Source organism: Sinohyriopsis cumingii, chromosome 17 (assembly GCF_028554795.1).
Source record: "Sinohyriopsis cumingii isolate HCF-2022 chromosome 17, ASM2855479v2, whole genome shotgun sequence".
Taxonomy (NCBI): Eukaryota; Metazoa; Mollusca; class Bivalvia; order Unionida; family Unionidae; genus Sinohyriopsis; species Sinohyriopsis cumingii.
Window position 1 is genome coordinate 108,569,851 of NC_142977.1, and position 23,367 is coordinate 108,593,217.

The 23,367-nt window shown below is 36.2% G+C and overlaps 1 protein-coding gene across 1 annotated transcript; it reads right to left on the reverse strand.

Moving 5' to 3' along the window:
• Positions 1–1,373: 1,373 nt before the first annotated feature.
• LOC149779643 (uncharacterized) lies at positions 1,374–19,443 on the reverse strand. Its single transcript, XM_089940452.1, has 3 exons — positions 18,859–19,443; positions 12,683–12,982; positions 1,374–2,270 (listed from the first exon to the last, which is right to left on the reverse strand). The coding sequence occupies exons 2-3, from the start codon at positions 12,933–12,935 to the stop codon at positions 1,810–1,812; spliced, it is 714 nt and encodes a 237-aa protein (XP_089796578.1). The 5' UTR covers positions 12,936–12,982; positions 18,859–19,443; the 3' UTR covers positions 1,374–1,809.
• Positions 19,444–23,367: the final 3,924 nt, after the last annotated feature.

A 23,367-nucleotide genomic window follows, 5' to 3' on the forward strand; every position in this document is an offset into this window, starting at 1 on the left:
TATTTTTTATAAGAAATTAAAGAAGCCCGGATTGTGCATAATGTTGAATGACCTTTGGTAAATAAAAGATTTGTACACACTATAAGAAGCCGAGATTGGCACACACAAAAAAATGTATAAGTCAAAAGATGATTCAAATCGGAATATATTCCATACTCATGATAACATCAGATTAATTAAGATTCTAAATGCAAACTTATTTTTAATAACCACGAGACTTTGCGGTTTTATACGAGCGTCTCGTGTACATCCGCTTCCTTGTCATGAGAGAACAAATCCGACTTAGAAAAGTTATTACTATTTTAGCTAATGCAATATATTATGCTACTGGATGATTCTGATTTTCAAATTACGAGCTGAGTAGAGGTGGGTAGTGTCGCAGAATTATGATTTTTGTCAGAGAGGAGCCCTTTGAGATCTTTGGATTCAGCATTAGGTCGCACAATTGTTCTTGATATGGAGTACAATTTTAAGTTTTCTTCCATTGTTCCAGTTCTTCTAAATGCGTACGAATAAATGTTGCTTTAAGAAATATTTTATTTGTCCACGGGAGAAAATGGCTTCAGTGGGAATGAAGAAAGTGCAACGCAAAAGTGATCAGTCACAAACCACAACACAAGTTAAGAATATATACGAACTTCCTACTTTGAGTAATAAATGTTGTCGCAGAATTTTATTAATTTTTGGACATAATGTTATGGCTCAGCCATGCAAGTATGGTTGACATGTCTGTGTCACTATCTACAAAGACCATTCAACGAATGCATTAATCAAGCACTGAAAAAATTCTTTGCTCTGTAACCCGTACACTCATCTTTGGTATTTGTGCGTTATATCTTCAGTGAGATCTAAAATGGTAACAAACTCGACGCAATAAATATAATTTCCTTCCTTTACATTAAAGCTTTAGTGCGAATGCTCGTTGATGAAAATTGATGCTTACCAATCAAGCTGAGATGAGGTAAGCGAGTCATTTTCTACGTCATCATCGTTATAACATTGTTCATTGCAGCTAATACTATCATACAGGTTAGAGAATGTTTAATTCGTACTCTAAGGAAATTCGAACTCAGGTCCGCGGGTAAACGGCACCCATCGCCTTGCCTGCACATACGAACCCATATTCTCCCACGACTAAGCACACATCACCAAAAAATGATGTTACTCAGTCGGTGTTATATGCACTCGTGTGTAGCAGATACACTCGCATGACGACCTAGTTACCATATGATGCTAACTAAATGATTCTGCTCTTTAAACTGGAAAGGAAACGGTACGATTTGGGTACAAATGCGCATTAAAGCTATTCCTCTGAAAGTTGACCAGCTATCATCCTTGCATACGCATTAATTGCGAGTCGTATATAAGTAATGTTTGTCGAGAGTTACGATATTCTATCTTTATTAATCTAACACTGTTAATAATATAATGCCATATTCACTACAACAGCATCGGTATATTGGACCAGTGAAGACAAGATCTCAAATAACACAGCCAGATCAAATAGATTTCCCTGGCCTTTCTGTCCGACTACGGTTCACCAATGTTGTTGTCTATAATTGAAACTCCGTATTGTCAAGTCTTCACGAGAACATTTTGAGAAGCATTTCTTTTCCAAAATAGCTTTTGGCTGGCATCTCTTATTATATTTTTAGACAAATTCTTCTTAATGCTCAACAATTCTATGAAAGCCCTTAATTTGACCAAATGCTTTCATTCACATATTTCACGCACCCATGAAAATATTTTCTAACTATTTTCCGGAAAGGACACAGACTCTCACGCGAAGTGTGAAACGTTTATATGGGTTCACTTCTTTTGGTAGGAAACAAATTGAGGCTTTGAATGCAACACAAGAAAGGGCCACTGTTCTTTTTTAATGTTTGGGAGGCTTTTGCTTGTTCTACTTCCCGATTTATGATGGCTCAAGAGTACTACATGATATCTCTTATTACACTGTTTGCAAATTAAGCAGAGATGTAACATTTTGTTATGAGTCTTGAAGACCTTGTGGACAACAGATATGGGTAGTTCAATCTTGTACCATTTGCTCTTACTCACGCGGACACGTAATGTTGAAAGTTTCTTTCCTTCACCAGTTACAATAAGTTTCAACATCCGTCCTTTCTTTTTCTTTGTCATTTTATTCTGAACACTTTTGTCTCCTGTTTTCTTGCTTTTAATGTAAACCCATAGGTCAGCCTTTGCGGGAACTTCGCCATCGGTTAAGTTACCCTTCACTAAGGAAAACATCATACAATCTTTCGAATCTGAAAAAGACGAAATTTCATTAAATGCCATAGCAAATGCAACAGCGGATGATGCGATAAAGAGTGAAATTGCATAGAGAACTCTCGAACAATAAGTAGTACAAGTGGTAATAATAGCAGCAGCAGCAGCAGCAAAGACAGAAAATGGTAGAATATAGCTAAATAGTAGTGGCAGTAGTAGTAGTAGTAGTAGTAGTAGTCTCAACAGTAAAGTGCATGGTGATAATGTTAGTGGGTGTTAGATGTAATATAATTCAAACAAACTTAAAATTTGTTTACTGAAAGAGCAAAAAGCTACACGAACTTTGTATGTCGTCTGGATTTTCATGATTGTATCATTAGAAACAAAACTGCAATATGCATGCAACTACTTTGCAGTCGAGATTTGTTGTTGTTGTTGTTTTGGGGCTTAACGCCATTCTTCAGCACACGATAGGCTATACATGGCGGCCAGTATTAATGGTGGAGGAAGAACCCGGAAAACCTCGGAAAGAACCACCGACCCACGAGAAGCTACTGGCAAGCTTTCTCACATACCCACATTGGCTGAATCCTAGACTCGAACCGTCACAGACAGAGGTGAGATGGCAGTGATCCGTAACGGAGAGCGCTTTAGACCACTCGGCCACTCGGGGCCCCTGCAGTCGAGACATACATACATACATAGGTCCTGGTTCATTCTTTGTCTCCCTGCAGTCGAGACAAAGAATGAACCAGGACCTATGTATGTGTTTGCAATCCATAAACATTTTGGCGTTCAAAGCATGTATGCCATCCATCAAAAAAGCACGTATATCAGTAAATAGCATTGCACCTCATTTAAATTAATTCTCGTCCTTTACCGACAAGCATTCCTGATGAAAACAGAGTATAACTTACGTGCTAAAATGATAATATAATTTATAAGTCTGATCGAATGACTGAGTGATATATGAATTCAAACCTGATGTAGCAAAGGTTATTCGCCCTTCTTGTTGAGTAACTAAATTTTAAGGCTTAAATACATGTCACAAAAATTCTAAGATATCAGTAAATAAAATGAACGTTGACTTTATTGCATGTACAGTCGATTGCATGTACAGTCGATTTACAGCTGAATATTCTGTTAAATGGTTTGAAATCGCGGGAATATTTGAAATATTATTGTACATCATGCAAAAACATTCAAAGGAAAAGCTTCATTGTTAATTAAGTAATAGGATTATTGTGACCAAATATTTTTTCTTATCAAGATAAGAATGATATACGAAGATTTGGCACTTTTATGCCATGCAGATAACTGCATACTCTGACAATACTGCATACTCTGATAATACTGCATACTCTGATGATACTGCATACTCTGATGATACTGCATTCCTGTTTCTAGCAAAGTCACTCAGATGAGTAACGAACAGATGAAGGAAACACTAATATCGGTATTATAGTAACTTTCAAAAACAACTAGCAAAAATAATGTGTACGAATACAGCCGAAAGAGGTGTTACAATATTCAGTGTTTTTATTTTGATGAAGTTTTAATTCATTTTAAAAATATTTTTATTTTGTAATTGGTGTGTTCCTCAAAGTTTTGGATACTGCAAGAAAATTTACCTTGAATATTACAATTCACGTTTTATTTCTTATGTATGATCTACGAATTAAGACAGAATGATGGTCGAATTGAGTTTCATAAATTATGCAACACTGTGACTGAAGTAATTTCTTTATTCAAGGACTGTAAACAAGGAAAAGCAATAGTAATCATCGCCGTATAAATCTTTAATTTTACATTCTTGCTAGTTCACACAGTAAAGACAATCTCACATCGCAATGTCTTTTGTATGCGGCAGGCTAATTGTATTACGTCATCATGTTTTTTTTTTGCGGGGTGAGTGGGTGGGTGGTGTGTTGGCGTTTTAACGAATCTGAAACCGTTTCGGCCAGGTAGTTCGTTGTCCAAATAGTCAAGTTCCAAATACCTTGCTTTATGGAAAAGAACAATATCTCTTTCATAGATGCAACACGGTTGTGTTTACGTTCATCGAATAATGGTTCGCTCTCCAAAGCTACTAAACATTCCTTAATAAGGCTGTCGTACACTTAGAAAATATACATAATCTGCATTAACAAAAACTATGTATGTGAGGATTATAAAAATATATCTCTGTATCTATATTTCGATGAATGACTTCTCGTGGTAATATGAAGTTTTAAAACGTAGTTTGTAAACCTAAGAAAAGCGTTGTCCCCAATCCATTTTAAAAACTTATGCATTATATATATATATATATATATATATATATATATATATATATATATATATATATATATATATATATATATATATATATATATATATATATCAGAGTGAGGCTGTAGGTCAAGATATTTTATGCGATCTGTACCACTTCTCTTTCGGATACCCTCAGTATTGACGCAAGCGAACAATCACTTTACCTCAGATGAGAGTGATCTGCTCTTTAGCATACTAACAAAATATTTTATCCATCTGATCACGCGGATACATGATTATCCTTGTCCAAAATAACAAACGACGTGTGCTTAAAGCCAAACGTCATCCACCTTTTGGAATACAAATTCATCCGCGGCTAGAAACAGCAAAGCGTAATGTTAGAAATACTGTAGAACTATACGCTGCATGATCACCACCTTGGTCATCAACACTCCTATCCTCCCACAAATAATTCTATTTCGATTTTCGCCTAATTCAAAAGGTCTTTAACAAATGCTCTCTTTTTTCAGAGCAAATTGAATTAAATAGGAGCCTCCCTTACACCCGAACGATTCAACAGATGGAGACACGGTTGGATCTGCTATTGCAACACTACTTGGCAGAATCTTAAGCTGGTTAGCGAAGAAAGCCTCAATTTGTGCCGCAAAAATTACAGCTATACTGAAAACTGAAGGTTTTGAACTATACTGGAACCTCTCAGAAGGAAATTTCATCGTCTAATTGATTCCCTTTCAACAATGAAAGCCTAGCAAAGTATAAAGCATAAAATCTGGCAACCTGTAATACGCAATATATTTTGGAAGCATGAATTACTTATACAATATGGAAAAAAAATTATCATTACTCTTGTCTACCTAGTCACCTTGGTATAGAGCAGTGGTTCCCAATTTTGTTCTGCTGTAACCCTAAATCGCCCACCAACAGGACCTCTCGACTCTAAGGTTTTTTCATATGACTTCGTCTTTATATGATTTCTGGTGGCCGTTCTCGACCATACTGGGAACCCAAGCGATGCTGATTTTGGTCACGACCTGGGGATGATAACCGCTTCATTGTAAAAGGTAACGAAATGGTAGATAAAGCAATCAAAACTGCCCTTCAATTACCCGTTTCCGAATAAAAGATTCCATATATTGACAATCAGCGTGTTCTACACACTTGACAGTTTATGTGGAATGAGAACTTTACAAACAACCTTCAGAATATCAAATTCACAAATGGAGAGTAACATCCCTTGTATAAAACATCTAAAGCCACCTATGGAGAGTGACATCCCTTGTATAGAACATCTAAAGCCACCAATAGAGAGTGACATCCAGTGTATTGAACATCAAGAACCACCACTGAAGAGTGACATCCCTTGTATAAAACATCTAAAGCCACCAATGGAGAGTGACATCCAGTGTATTGAACATCAAGAACCACCACTGAAGAGTGACATCCCTTGTATAAAACATCTAAAGCCACAAATGGAGAGTGAAATCCCTTGTATTGAACATCAAGAGTCACCAATGGAGAGTGACATCCCTTGTATTGAACATCAAGAGCTACCGTTAGAGATTGGTATCTCTAGTGTAGAACAAATCTTACAGAGATGAGGTGGCATTATGCCGATCGCGCATCGGCCACCCATACCAGAGTCCTGTATACCTTATGAAGAGTGAACTCCGACCAGACTGCATGTCATGTCAGTGTACACATTAAGTGGAACACATTTTTGTCACGAGTGTCGGCTTATACCTGTTGAGACCGAAGTATTTTGACAATAACTCGGTGAAAAAATTGCATGAAGCTGTACCACCATGAATCTCTTTATTTCTGAGGCAATGCGGTTTGGATGCTATATTTTGACCACATCTTAAAGATTTTGCAAATACTGCATCGTTTATATATCTTTTGCATGGTATTAATATTTATCCTTTGCGGTCTATATTATTGTGTTTAATGCTTACATTTATTTGCAAAAGGTTTATCTTCAATGGTTTTCTGTGTGCAACTCTTCATTCTTCACATTTACATTTTTACTGTCAGTTGGAACCATGTAGCCACTATTGTGCTGTGGTGCAGATAAACGCTATTCTAAGCACATAGGGGCTGTTGGCCTTTTCAAAATTATCCGATTCAAGATGTGCTGTTTAACAGAGTTGTATGAAATAATTAATCAACTGTTGAGTAAATTTCTGAAATACCTTGGATGACAAATGAGGTTGTCGCACACTTAACCTCTAGCTAGATTTAGTTACATTTTTAATGCAGAGAAACGTAAAGAATGTTTCCCTTGCCGGGTTCTATGGTGTACTTAAGTAATGTTTCTACGGGACAAGTGCATAGACAAGAGAGATTAATGCAAAATCGATAATTATATAAAAGACGATTACGTTTGCAAGAAGGGAATCTTTATGTTTCAAGCACCTGTATAATAGCGCAACACTTGCCCAGCAGTTCCATCTATTAGTCATTAAAAAAAAAAAAAAAACGTTACGAGAGTCAATGGATTGATTTAGCTGTATGAGATGACAGAAGGGCCATGGTTGCTCCTAACGGATATTTATGACAATTTAACTCATGGGCAAGCGCGTTTTCAGCTACGGTGCAACTTAGACCGATGAAGATACCAATGTTAAATATATAACTTCTTGGAAAACAAAGTCAGCTCCTTCAGCCTTATGCGCAATCCAATTACAATGTTCTCAGCATGAGAGATTATCTGGATGAAATATATCTATATACAACAATGAAAAACGAAAAAAAGTCAACATATTGTGCAAAATAAACATGAATTGATTTAAATAAGGTATAAGCATAATTTTTCTTCAGTGTCGTTATCTTTGAATTCCTCTTATTCATTTTGTTGAATTTTGCGTAGGAGGTTTATCCGTCGTTTACCTTTTGGCCACGCCGTTGACAAACTACATGAGACGAAGACAAAACTACACGCCATATGAGGTTAGTTGTATTGATTCGGTCTGAGAGCAGCAACAGATGCCTTTTCAAAACATGGAATGGACAACACCCAAGCAAATTATGGGTGTGTTTTTGGAGATTTCGTTGCTATATATCGCTTTGGTCAAACCAGATAGTAATTTATTTAAAAAATATCTCTTTATGAACGCATATTTCTTTTCATTTTAGAAAAGATGTGTCTTTTTAAACTTCTATTTGACGGTTTCCGTAGTGTTTATTTTCAGATTTCTAACCTATCCGCCATCTTGACATGTTTTCATAACCGAGGAAATGGCCCGGATACGTTTTGGACAAAATAAAGACTCCACACTATCACAAACAAGCCCAGAAATTATCAGGCCAACGACTGAAGCGAAACAGGTTCAGTGTAAGAGCACACCCAAATCATTGCCATGGTGACCATGACACAATTTAAGTACAAACTGGGATTTTCAGCACCCACGGTTTAATACTAACGCTCGAGAAGTATGAAAATTAAATGAGAACCTTCATGTGAGTGGATTGGATATTACTGCTGAAAAATAACAACGTCATCACTCTGACACTCGATCAGACTGAGCTGTTTGTGACATCATGAGGAAAATAAGAAAATGCAGCTCAGATATCTAATAGCTGACAGGAAACTCAGTATCCAGTTTGTGTATTTGTCTAGTTAGTTTTACAAACATGTTATAAGAAATGCTTATTTTATGTTACAGATGGGATTTTTTTCGGTGAGGCTGATAGAAACAATACGTCACGTCCAGACTGATGGCTTGTGCAAGGTGATGTCATACTCATCGAATGTTGCAGTTCTCGGATTAAAGTCTGTACGTGTGTGACACTGAGATTCTTGAAAACTTTGCCACCGCTAGAAGAGGAGTTCTGATCGATTTTTTTTAAATTATCAATACTGATTATTCTGTTTTTCCTAAACACGCTTTCATGCATCACATACAGAGCAGATGTATTAAATTAAAAAAGGAAATGTAATATTTGGTAGTTGTCTTTGAATGACATCACCTAACAAAAAGGTCGCGTTCATCGTGATTTCCATTAGGATAGGTGTGTACGTTAATTTAGCACTTTAAACTAATTTAGCAAAAGAAAACGGATACGTGTGTTGCTTTTTTTAATCTCATATTCTTGGGTCTGTATTGGAACATGTTCCGAGCCAAAGGAAACGCCTGTTTGAACAAATTTACCTGCTGAATTTTAAAACTAGGATGGACGAATTATCGTCGTTTACATCAAATTAAACATTTACGTTTCGCATGAATCAACGAAGACTCGATAGGAGACAATATCAGAAAGTATCTGCAAGCAGTAAAATTAGTTATAAACAGACGAAAGACTCGGTTCCAAGGGGAATAACTATTAAGTGAATCAGAAAAGTACCTTACGTAGTCGTAATGAAGTTCAGAGAGTCCATCTAGAGACCCCAGATATAATAAACATTCTGTCATCGCTCACCAGTAATCTTTTTACGTATGCAGCCAACACTCTCCACCTGTACCGGTTCTAATGTTTGCTAAAGTATTTGCCTACATGGCAGTTTGTACCCTCTATTTTAAAACGAAAAACAACAAGGATGCAAAACAAGTGAACGAAACATAGTCATTGCATTCATGTATTTATAATTTCTAACCTGACTGACGGCAGGTGGCACCTAACAATGTCATCTTGTTCGCATTTCAAAACAAACGGAAGTTGTCAATGTATGTAACAAGATACATTGCTCATTGTCCTTGTCCGGTTCCTAGAACAGTCAATTTTCAGTAAAAACTGTGTCGTCTGCTTCCAATAATTGCAATGTCAAGTTTAAATACTTCTAAAAGCAAAATGAACAAAAACATGCAAGTCTTACATACATGTGTTACAAGGGATGCAACTCTCAAAGTTACGGAAATTTACGAAATTATTCAGAGCTTCTCCCATACGGTGAACTACATCCACATCTGTTGTCTACAACAAATAGACTAGGCAAAGCACATATGTCTAAACCCGCGGTTGGTTTGAAATGAGAATAAAATAACAGTACTAGAGAATCCTTACGACTATCAGGCTAGAAATTATAAATCTATGAAAAAAATGACTAATTTTTTATTCGTTTTTTATATCTTTGAGTCCATTAGTTTCTAAAATCAGTGGAGGGGTACAAACTGCCGATGAGAGTAGGTGGATACAATACAAAAGTATTCATGTCTCGACTGGCGGACTACTAGCACTTCAGAGAAGGGGGTGAAGTAAATGACGTGTGACTGATATATTTTGAAAATGAACTGCTCTCAGGACGACGTCATAATAAATTTTTCCAAATATACGAACTGCTATAAACGCGGTCAGGTAAGTAATATAAATGTTTTGGAAGTTGTTTTTGTTTTGATGATATACAAGAAAAGGAATTTCATACGTGTCAAAAAATTTCAGGCAAAATATATTGTTTACATTTAAAAATGTAAAGTTATGTCTCCTGGATTACTCATTCGGTTGCAGTTTCTTTCATCGACATGAAGAAGGTAGATCATACCACACGAATACAATCAATCAACGCAAAAACACGAAGTTTCCAAGACATTTAATACATGTAAAAGGTTTATTTCTAAATCGTTCTACACATTTTTAAATCTGTCTTATTTGGATAATTTACAATATCGGTATATATACATACATACATATATATAATACTAGTCAATACTAAAGCTGCCTTGTCCGTTGTCAAGGGAACTTCTACCACAAGTAGAATATTCAAATTTCCCCAATATCGAAGACGATGGTACAGTTATTGCCATCATCATCAACATAATCATCTAGGTTTTAGTAAGTCTCCTCTTCGTGCTCTTTCATGTCAACAACAACTACCATAGCTTGTCATAAATAAAAAATAAATCGCCAACGTTCACTTGCAACAAGTCAGCCTAGATATGTTTCAGGTCGAGTCGTCCACTTAATACAAACAATCGTTAATTTCATTTTGTGTTGGGATGATACAGTGTTTAAACCACTCAGACCACTAATTAAGTTCCTTTTATATTGGTTTTGTTGTTGTTGTTGTTCCGTTTTATATGGATTCTGTGGATTAGTCACTCTCCGGCCATTTATTATGATTCTATGGGTTGGGAGGGGGAGGGAGGGAATGGGATTTTCTATCCAGCCAGTATATGTTTTATCTGCTTCTATCTCAAGATAATGTATGTTTGCCACCTGTTATAATGGCTATAATAGCTGTTTTTTTTTTTGTCCGCTGTAAATCAGAGCAATTGTGTCTTTTCAAGCTGTCTGAAAGCAGGATTTTTTTCAAAATATTCCCAGAGCACTCACCACCACCACCACCACCGACCTCCAAATTGAAATGATCAGTTCCTAATGAGTTCAGATGAACCAAGACTGATTTACGTAAGGAACAAACTTGGACAAAACATATCGAAAAAGCAACTTTGATTGTGTTGTATTTTCTGGAAATAATTGTATCGGAATGAAATAAATGCTTATTATTTTTTGAGACCGCTCCGGTGTCCTAAGTGGTTAGAGCGTCCGCCACGGATGCAGGAGGTCGCGGTAGAGTCATACCCAGGGCCGGCGCTACCATATAGGCAAACTAGGCATCCGCCTAGGGCGCTGATTTCAAGGGGGCGCATTTCTCCAAATCAACAACAGTTTTGAAAAATAAATAAATAAATTTCAGTTTTATTGTGGGTCGTTTTTTATCCTGGTTTATTTTGTACAGGGACAAATAATCGGGTAGATTCAGTCTGACCGAAACACCAGGCTGACCGGAACAAGCAAAATGAGTGAGTGAAAATCGCGCGTATACGAAACTTTCAGGACGTAATTACGTTCGCGTGATTTTATAGGCCACGAGTTTTTCCGTGGAATCACGCTTATACGAAACCTTCAGTCTGCTGCGGAAACCAAATGGGGTGGGGGTGGGGTGGGTGGGGGGTAACTCCTTATTTTAATGGTATAAACAGGGGTGGGGGCGCCAGAATCTAACCTTGCCTAGGACGCCAGATAGTCTGGCGCCGGCCCTGGTCATACAAAAATGGTACTAACAGCAGCCAAGTCTGGCGCTCAGCATTAAGAGGTCAGTGTTAGGACTGGTCAGCCTGGTATCTGAATAATATGACTGGGTGGGACATGATGTTACATGTCTGTGGAATAATAGCCCTGTGCTAGACATCACTATAAACTGCCACACTGTAGACATTGTAGCGATATGACTAAGATTGTTAAATCTACTTTAAAAATAAAAATCACACACACGCACGCACGCAGGCACGCACACACACACACACACACATACACACACACGCACACGCACTCACACACACACACGAATGATTTTAGTGCAGTGGCCTTTCCGGTAATGGCCGATTCACATTATATTTCTTTCGTCATTCAACGCAATAGCCCAGTTTCTGATTTCGATAAACTCCTTCTGCTTTGATTTTAAACTGTCTTCTATTTAATGCAAATAATATTTTTTACTACACTGCATATGTTCAAGAAAAAATCAGATAAAATATTAATTATATTTCATTGTAGGATGCAATGGCAGCCCAATGACCCAATTAGTATAGTATTAAAACACAGTTTCTGGACACCACATAATTGCTTTGTATATAAATAAATCCAAAGTACCGTATTATATCAAAATTCTTGCTAACTTAGAAAAGAAAATGAACCAAGCCGTTCTGCCTTCATCCAAATTATTGCAAAGTATGTATGCATGCATGCATGAATGTATGTATGTATGTATGTATGTATGTATGTATGTATGTATGTATGTATGTATGTATGTATGTATGTATGTACGTATGTATGTATGTATGTATGTTTGTCTGTATGCATTTATGTACATACGTACGTACGTATCTGTATACATAGTTTCATATATGTGTGTACGTTCGTATGTATGTAATAACTGAGTAACTCTGAACTTTCCTGGAAGGACTCCAGATAAAAATGGGAAGCAAAATTATTGGAAAAAAAAAACAATTCTAAGCGGTTTTGTATAATCATTCAATAGTAAATATATCGGTCTATTATCGTTACATAATTATAATCAATAAAATTTTGTACTGTAGATGTTTTGGTCAATTTCAATTGAAAAAGAGATTGAGAGTTGTTGGATGCATAGTTATATCCATAGGTTTGAAAATCAAGTGATCTTACTCCTCCGATAAAGACGTATGGTTTTATTCCGTAGCTTGATGATAGCAAAATGACATACCTGCATGCTCGGAGATGATAAGAATCGGTCGTGGTGTGGCTGGGTGTTCTGTCGGCACCGGCTCAAGAAAAGTAATGTTCTCTTTAAACTGTCGTATATTACTTTCGATCTTGTTTTTTATTTTCACAAGTTCAATAAATTTTACTATATCTTTTAAGTCTCTAGGTGGCGTGGATTTCTCTCTACCATCAACACAAAGGACCAGAATGACCAAGGTGCATCCCGCAATCAAGACCAGACTGGTTCCTGCCATTGCCTTGTATATTGTTGTTGTTCAAACTGAAGTCTCTGAATTCTTCCCTGGAAATAAAAGGAAGCGTGTATTGTTTCAAGATACAAACATTTCTTGACGGGCTAACCAATGTCAAGATAAAATAATATTTGTTAGTTGACAAAGTGAAGTGGAAAATTGATATATAGTTTGGAAATTTGTCAAAGCCATTATTACACCTGCATGACTCTAACTGGATGTAAGTATTCGTCAGGGACTTAGAATTTAATTGTTCCACAGACATGAGTGCATGTCATCATAGAGAGTTCGCGGTTTCCAGCCATTTTTAATATTATATGTAAAACGACAGTAATGAGATCTTTCAACAGGTATGACGAAAATGGCAACTAAATTATTTGTACATACCTCAGTTCCTTGTCTTACGCAGATTGTTATCGGAATGCATTATTTTGTCAACACATACTTTCTTTCCTGTCAATTTTTGGAAGACTGGATATGTAACCCGGATGCACCTTTAAGTTTTAAAAGTTTAAACAAACATGTCTACAAAACATTAACGTAATATGTCGAAATTCATTCAGCGCCATAAATAATGTACATATTCACTTATAAGTTGAGCCCAACTACGTACTGCACAGACCCCGATTTATCGTCGCATAAAGTGTCAGCATATTTGGATCTATTTTTTTTTCTTCAGGAATAACCTACTTGCAAAAAGCACAGATCCTGAGCTGCAAGCGTATTATGCGAAGGCTGATCAGGATCTATATTGCTTGCTGTGAGACTCGACATATAAGCCAGTACAGATGGTAATAATTAAAAAAATTGAAACGGTACTTCATACTTTATTCCGTGTTCTGAATTGAATATTTTTCCATTAAAATATGTCTTGCGTTTGTAAAAGACAAGCATGGGTGACGGTTAGGTTATTAAGCAGATTTGTATTAATCATTACTTTTATGTAGAAAAACAAATATCCTGTTGTTTCAAGCTGACATCCATAAGGTCATGTCAACATTCTAAAAATAGATCACAAGATTTATATGTTTTCTACCAATAACCGATGTCTTCTTTCATCAAAAACAACCTTCTCATATTTCACAAAGGTCCCCAAGTGTCAAAACAATATTAACGATTTCCGATTTAGAAACGTTACATGTAAAAATACACGTCCTACATTGTATGCTCGGTTCTAGAAAAAAAATATATAACTTATACATCAATTAACAATCCTAATATTTGAAAGTACAGCGTCTCTCAATTAACCTTACGCGAGAGAATATATCGCTCCGCCAACCGAATCACGTGCCATTACGACCTGTTAACATCCGACAAATATTCAGTATTTGGCAGAGAAATGTTACAGTTTCTATGATATGTTTATTAAAATTGATTATCGTTATTATTTAACAAATATTTGAAAAAATAGCACGTTGTACAAATGATATTGTAATAGACAATATATATATATATATATATATATATATATATATATATATATATATATATATATATATATATATATATATATATATATATATATGTGTGTGAATTTCAAGTCGATATTACGTATGTGTGTATTTCAGTAATTAATTAAAATCAATTTTAAAGCGGCCTGAGTACATATTAATGTCAGTCAGACGGAATCCACTTCAAAAGATATTACTGTATTTAGATTATAGTCTTATCTTTATTAAATTTAACATACGTTTGTTTAAGATACCTTTTTTGTAAATGAAATAAAAATATATAATAAAATTGTAAATAATTATTATTTAGAAGTCAGTGGCTTAAGGGTAAATTGGGCCAGAGGCGATGATGATGTCCCAAAGGAGTTTTTGTGCCCCAAGCAACCACCCTGTCCGCCCCCCCCCCCCCAATTAGTAAGCTTAGTTAGAAGTATACTGTTGTTTATAATGATCTTAAAGTTTTACAATCTTCATGAGATGGAATTTTGATAAGTTAAGTAGATCGATGTAAACATATAAATACATGCTTAATAAATGCACGAATCCATTGTTTTATATATTACTTATGATTAATTGCTATTTTCACCCCACCCAATGCCACCCAACCCTGGCCGCTTTCAACACAATGGATCAAAGAAAAGTGTTGCTCAATTATCTGGGATCGAGACGATGCTGTACCATCGCTGTATTATTGGGTGGAGAAAAGTTATGAAGTAAATATTTATAATTTTCAAAAGTATATATTCTTAAATCCAGTGCTGCCAAAAGAAAAAACGAAATCACATACTACAAAGCCGGCAATCTGATTAAAATCAGATCTGCACTGTTAACCATGAAGTTCTGACAGAGACCGCTTAGAGGTCATGTTCTGGTAACCTATATTATTATCATAATCGCTAATTTTATCAACCAATCAGATGAAGTCTTTTTTATTTTATAGCCTCTGGAGACTGGGCAGTGCGGATAAAGAGCACGAATGTGTACTGTACGATTTGATTCATTTTCAGATGTTTGAAACCTGCATTTCCATTAGCTAATTCAAATTTCACCAGAACATGACCCTTAAACGGTCGTCGTCAGATCTTCGCGTAGGACAGCGGAGATCTGATTTTAATGAGACTGACAAAGCCGGAAGTTAATGGGTTCTTGACTCTTATTTTAGACATGTTCATTTGTACAATATTTTTTTTTCAATTTCTATTTTCTTGCTGGATTTTTGTTTGCTTCACATTATCGGTAGGACATGCTTTTTTTTTGTACATCCTTTGGTGGAAACAAACATGTGGTAATTGTCATCAACCATGTTCACGTTCAAGCTGATCGTGAGCGTGACCACGGGTCTTTACTCATCCAAGTTTCGTCTACAATTAGACGACCTGGATATTGACTGGCATAATTACAAGGCCATCACATTCACCTTTTCACCATTATCAATCGACAAGTCGACGAACCTATGCATAGTATATCAATGATACTAATAACCAAGCCATTATTGCGACAATCAGCTTGTCGGAGGAAAATACCGCACGTAAGTAATGCCTGGAGTAATTCTTGGAGGTGTGTCTAATTGACGCTCTCTGATTGGTTAGTCGATTTCTATGATCGACATGTGCCGATAGGTCAGTTTTGCAATGCTTCTGGTCTTCTTCCACATCCACTATCCTTAAAACAAATGCAACAGGCTTTATTATCCGACCTTAACGCCGGTCTCATTTGCTGCTACTTTTGTTGTTTCATTTGATCGATATGAAAACGATGACACAACCGTAATCTCAATCACAACACTACCAACATTAATGTGGCCACTATTTGAAAATAGCAAATATTTTCACCACCACAAAAAAGAATGTTTTCACCACCACGTACAAGAATATGCCATCGTAAGAAAATATTTTTTGTGTGGTATTGCCGCGATGACAAGGTAACACCCCTTGCATACCCTGGAATCTACATGGCGTCTTTTCCCACAGACACCCGATTTAAACCGAAAATTAAATGTGTCCTAATATAGAGCAAAGAACACCAAAACAGATATATATATAACATCTTGAAGGTCAGTTCTTTATTTACTTATTTGCTGAATGCTAAATTTAAGACCAATGATACCATACCACTACATTATGCTACTATTGATACTGCCGTTACCATAAGCGTCCGCCTCGGATGCGGGAGGTCGCGGGTTCGAACCCCGACCGAGTCATAACAAAGACTTGTAAAAATGGTACTAAAAGCTGCCTCGCTTGGCGCTCAGCATTAAGATGTTAGCGTTAGGACTGGTGGGCCTGGTGTCCGGATAATGTGACTGTGTGGGACATCATGTTACATGTCTGCGGCATGATGCCCCAGTGCTATACATCACTATAAATTGCCACACTGCAGATATCATAGCGATATGACTGAAAAAATTGTTAAAGCTACTTACCAAATCACACACACACACACACACACACACGCACACACACACACACACACGCGCGCGCGTAGAGTTACAATAACAGCTACTTATACAACAGCTACTACTACAACAACAGTAACTACTACTACTGCTGTAAGTACTACAAAAATGCTGCTATTGTGACCAATGTTACTACTATTCATAATTTTAGGAAAGCTGCATCAAGAAGAAAAGGTATTAATAATCCTATTACGTGTACTACTGCTACTTTGCTAAACGATGCATTGTCAACACGAATGGTATGGTTACTTTTTACTCATGATATACTGTACGATGTTACAATGTAGATTTTACCTACTCGAGTCACTACTGATAATATTTTGCTTTTACAGTTAACGGTAAACAGCAAACATCACTTCAACTACCTTAACCACAGCATACAAATATTGACGACTACCACTGTCATTAAAAATTATCTAAATGCAGTTTTTGCAGTACATAGAAGCTCAGAAGGCAAACCGTTAATTCGTATGTAATTTAAACCGTTGCCCGAGGGCACACACATATAAAACAACAGCAGTATTTTTAGACCTTACAGTGTATCTTGCTATGATGGAATGACTCTGGTCTTTTTACAACCTTAAGTTTTTACATTAAATATGGACATACATAACCATTACAATGTGCAGGGAGCAGCAATCTCGTCTGCATGCATAATTACATGTAGCATCGTAAATTATATTAGCTTAATGACATCTATAACGTTTTTTCTTTTGGCTTAAAAAAAAAAATCTTTCTATTTTCTGAATAGAAATGTTTCGCACAAGTGGATTAAGTTTTCTTTGATAATATATAACTGCAAAAAAGTGGCAGATTATTATAAGGAAGCTGATGCACAAAATGAAATAATACGTAACTTGACAAGTTTATGAAGAAATTTCCATTTAAGATTAGTTTATGAAATGTATAAAGGGTTCAAAGCCTAATTGGTGTGCTTTGATATATGAGGTATACTTGTGAAGACAAAAATACAAATTGCCTCCAAGAATTACCCATAGCAAAGGTTGTAGCTGCTTTCTACTTTGAATAGATCTGGTATTCAACACCCTTTCAAGAGTTAAGTAGTGTGTATAGTTTACACAAGGGGCTACAAACAGCATAAATTACACACCAATTCGAACAACTTAGGCTGGAGGTCAATAGTTTCAAGATCAATAGTTTCAAGATCAATAGTTTCAAGATCAATAGTTTAAAAAGCTATGACAAAAATCGTGCTACCGCCTCTTCCCTTATACTGCTGATTACGCGAAATATTCCACGACAACTGCTTCACACTTCCTGTACTCGTAAGACCACAGATAAACATAAACGTCAGTCTTTGAATAAAGCTGTTTAAACACTTTTGACCCATTATACAAAAGCGCTTAAGTTATCAAGCAATCACTAGAGTTCGAGGGGGTGTGTGTCCCCAAACTAATCATTATGTGAATGACATCACTGACAAGCCAATCGGCAGCTTATGATACTATCTTCCCATTTTTGGTCGGTACGAACTAAAATAACGTTTGCCCTCTTGTGTTAAACGACAAAAATATACAAGAGACATAACAAAAGCAACAACAGCAGCAGCAACAACAAGTACAGACTGCACTTTTAGCAAGACTATCGCCTAAAAACTTTAACATTTGTGTTAAAATGAAACCATTTTCAGAATAAATGAAATAGGTAAAAAAAATTCTGAACACAACCATGAAAATAGCAACTTAAAACTGCGACAAAAGACCTAGGTCACGATAGAAAGGGCTGTCTGTAAAGTATTTGAATTCCTATGAAAAATTTAATTTGTTAAATCTAAAAAATGTCATAATTTGGGAGCAATGCTTTTTAGCTGGAGGCAAAAATGTCATTAATAATTTTAGGTTACTTTAAAATAACCTTAAACTTTTTAATAGCGAAGCATATCTTTAAAACACTGAATAAAAAAATAAATAAAAAAAATCCCAACTTATGAAGATACGCTTAATGGATATAAAATTAACAACGGATGCAGTTGCATTGTAATTAAGATAGGCCAACTTACCTAATGAAACGCGTAGGAAATATTCCGGATATTATCAAGATTTTGATAGGAAAACGTGCATCATCTTCGGGCAAGTTAGAGAACCAGTCCTTTAGTCCAAAGCGTTCTTGTACCCTTATATACTCCACATTATAGATCAGGACACACACTCATTCATAAAACCGGTTAGCACTTGGTGACATTTATGCGAAAAGAGACCAATCGGAAGACTTCCAGAGGTGTCAAATTTCTACATTGTCTCTTCCCACTAGAGGCGCTGATAAGCTGCAGTCTTCGCTCTTTATTCAACACTTTTCCGACTTGGCGATTCCGCTGAGTGTGAGGTCTTCGGAAGCACAAATCGAATACTCTGGATAAATCGCCCGTCTTCACTACTGCCTAAATAGGAATGGGCCAATTTAATCAATCGATTCTTCATCTTCTGATGGCATATAACGAATGCCACTGTTTATTCCAGTGTTCTTTAAACCGTATGGTGAGTTAAAGACGTTTGTGTTAAGTGCGCGCTCTAACAGAAAAATTTGAAGAGACAAGTAGTCCGATAAGTATAGGTACGTTCGCTTGTTACAGATGGCTGGCGATAAGCAAATAACCGAAGTAGTAACGTATCGCAGTAGACTGACAGCTCGTTGAAAGCAAGATGCCCTGTGACTCGACCCATTCTTTATTACAGGGTCACCGTGTCAGTACATAAGCTGTTATTGACCTTGGGTTGGATATTTTACCTACAGAATTGTACTATTTTCATGGCACTCGCGGTCGGTTTAGCAAGCTAAGTCATTCATATTCGTTCGTATTAAATAGACACGATCAGATGTGTGTGTGTGTGTGTATGAGTTTGGATTTTTAACGTAGCTTTAACAATTCTTCAGTCATATCGCTGCGATGTCTGCTGTGTGGCAGTTTATAGTGATGCCTAGCACTGGGGCATCATGCCACAGACATGTAGCATGATGCCCCACCCAGTCACATTATCCTGACACCAGGCCGACCTATCCTAACACTAACCTCTTGATGCTGAGCGCCAAGCGAGGCAGCTATTAGTATCATTTTTATAAGTCTTTTGGTATGACTCGGCGGGGAATCTAACCCACGACCTCCCGCATCCGAGGCGGACGCTCAGACCACTAGGCCATCTGAGCGGTCGACACGATTAGATAGATATATATGTAGCTAGATAGATAGAATAATTAAGGTAGTTAGTGAGAGAGAGAGAGAGAGAGAGAGAGAGAGAGAGAGACATATGCGTAGTTTCCAAATGATATTTATCTAATACATTATTTAAATATTTTTAATTGAATCAGCTATAAAGATTGATTTTATTCGTTGAGTTTTAAATGACTTCGAAATACATTCTGATACCTTGAGCGTTACGCCTTTCCTTCTCTTAACGTAATGACGTCATTTGTGACGTTATGATTACACATTACATATATGTGAATTATGATATGGATATATTAACGTGAATACCAGTAGTCACATGATAACAGTCATAATATGTATATATGTAAATGGTGTTAGTAACACGCGATGAGTAACTCAGTGACGTCACAGTGGTATGCAAAGGAAGGCGTAGCGGTCTCAGTATCCAGGTGCCTTTAAAACGTTCAGCAAGTAATTTCAGTACACTTTTCTACGGTTTTGGTCAAACAAAATGAATTAGTTTTTGTCAAGCGATAAATATAATCTCACATGTGTGCTCATCCCAAATGAAAGTTATGAATCTCGTGGAATAATTTCAATCACTTGCTAGTCAATATTCGTTTCATACATTTCATATGAAATGTGAGCTTAAGTAAGATCATCTATATATTATCGCAAACAGCACAGAATTCGTGTGATACATTTTATTTTTAATTTAACTTTGCACTAAAATTGTAGCGATTTCGGTGTACTGAGTACAATTTGAAATTTAGTAAGAGGATTCAAAACAAAGTTGTAAACATTTACCTAAACGAGCAGATTTATGTAAATAACACTTAAAAACGGGTGTATTTCCTTCCTGGGTAAGGTGGTGTCTGATCTCTTCTTTGATGTACCCAATAATTTTGCATTTTTTTCTTCTTCTTTAATTTGTCCCGAATGAAAAAGTGGTAGATGACTTAGTAAATAAAGTAAACTTCAGTGTTTGGATACAATAAGAGACTCTAAACATTCCATTCAGTTTCTGTGAAGAGCTTTCGCTTTTATAATCTGGGAAGACAAATTGCACATTTGGACATAAAACACTCTCATTATCTATCCTTTGTCAATAAGCAAGTCAATTCTGAATGATAAACATTACAAATCCTTTCACAATTTCCTTCACCTGTATCAAGTTAATGCGCCTAAGCTTCATGTAGCAAGTAATACGATTGTTATAATTTATTTAGTTTTCTTTATGCTAAAATGTAAGCACTACGTTGGGAGAGGAATGGGATAATGTTAAGGGATACCAAATTTGCTGATTCATGACATGCCGCTATCTATTTGAAATCGCTTTGTACAGCGCGTGCTCACCAGCTTGGTTCAACATACAGAAATGAAAACGAAGGTATATTTAGTGAAGGTGTATTGGACACGATTAAAGGACCGGCCAATCTTGACTGAAACCTTCGAAATTAAATGCATTAGGTGCTTTCATTGGCCTTCTTTTCGATGACAAGTTACTTGACTGATAAGTTACTTGACTGTCACTAAATCTTTCGATTACAAACTTACTTGCCATGTCTTTAGATTTATGTAGGTGAACCGTATAGAAGACAACTACAACCAAATTATCTTTTCAACCTGCCATTGTAAACCATTCTTTAACACTCCATTTACGGTTTAATTTTGCAGAAGAGATTATCTGGCAGATTAACGCAGATCAAAGCATACTATAATATTACAAAATAGTGACTCATTAAATATCATTAATTATTGCATATTGTATTCAATATTTTAACCGTTCGTGAAGACTTACATAGCAGAGTGAAGATTTATCGAACAAACTGTTGACGTTATCACCGATAGAATTTAGTGAAACAAATTCCTTTGCCATATGAATTAGTGGTTTAGGGAGTAATAACGCACAGCTCATATTTCTTGAAACACACAATATCAAATTTGATTACAGTCCAGATCAATTTATTGACAGTTAAAAAATTAATATACAAGCAGAGCTGTGGTAATATTGATTTTTCTTCTTTTCTCATTCTGCAAAAATATCGCTCGCGCAGTCAACCTAATACTTTCAAAGGTTCATGTATACATTAGTTTTTATATATTTGTTCATGGTGAACACACAACCTGTATGTAACTGATTAAACAGCCACGTCCATTACTTCGCCTTGGGAGCCGCATTTGCTCAGTGATTTGCACGCGCCGGACTCATGACAGAAATGTCATTTTTGTGGTTTTTGTTATTTGAATTATTGTTGTGTTTTGTAATAAATTATGAAGTTTATTTCTAACCAGTGATACACGACAAAAGAAGACATCAGTGATTGAAGATGCTAGCGAATGCAAGTACGTTTCATATGCATAAACGAGGCCCTCATTAATGCAAGTTCATCATTTTATATGCATAAACGAGGTCCTCGTTTTTTTTGTATGTTATAACCATATAAACAAGTTGCAATGTAATTAATGTCCTCAATAACGTCAATAGAAGAAGAACCCGTGTAGAAAGGCTATATAGAACTTGTTGAGATCAACAGTAATTCTTCGGATCTAATGATTCGCGATCCTTTAGGGTGTCTGCCTTAAGCCGTGAATAAACTGAAATAAAGTAAAACTTGAACCTCTCAATAGAAAAAATCTGGACTGCATTAAAATCAGATCAAACAATATTGAATGGTACAGGCATGGACATTTATCGAGAAATTACTATATACAATGACGTGCTTCGCGATTTAAACCTTCCTAAACACTCTTGTTCTTAATACCAGATCTCTACCTTCATTAGAATAATACCAGAAATCGCACAACTTCGCAGGCCAATCTTTGTTTCATGCAGTGAATATGAATAAATTGCGCATCATGCAAGAAATAAAACGTGTCTCAAATATTTTCCATCGACATGCCCGGTAACATGTCATTAATCAGTGGTATACATCAATATGAAACATAGCTGAAATACATGAAGAACCAAAATACATGCATCATCATTCTGCACGGCAAACCACAAAAATACGTTATACACGCAGCATCGTGTTTGCATTAGAACAACGAAAAACTAGTTAACAAATTATAGTTGACCGCGAAAATAAGAAGGCTCTCAAGAGTGTTAATGTCTTCTAATTTGTTTTGCAACAGAGATATTGCCCATGCATTAGCAAAGATTTATTTCTAAACAAAAATAAACCATAGCATGTTCTTTGAAAAAGCTGTTATTCAACCCAAAACATACGGGACGACCAAGGGAAATGTGGACATGAAAAACGAAGATCACGATTCGAGAACGGTTGAAGACTCCGTACTTCGAGGCTTGAATAATGCTTGAATCTGTTTTTGGCATCAGCATAGTTCGTTGCAAATAGTTTAATT

What these genes read in the sequence shown, in the direction of transcription:
- LOC149779643 (XM_089940452.1), bottom strand. Translation starts at nt 12,935, where the DNA reads ATGGCAGGAACCAGTCTGGTCTTGATTGCGGGATGCACCTTGGTCATT. An exon ending in TATCATCTCCGAGCATGCAG is followed by an intron (nt 2,271 to 12,682) that starts GTATGTCATTTT and finishes CGTCTTTTTCAG; the next exon opens with ATTCGAAAGATTGTATGATG.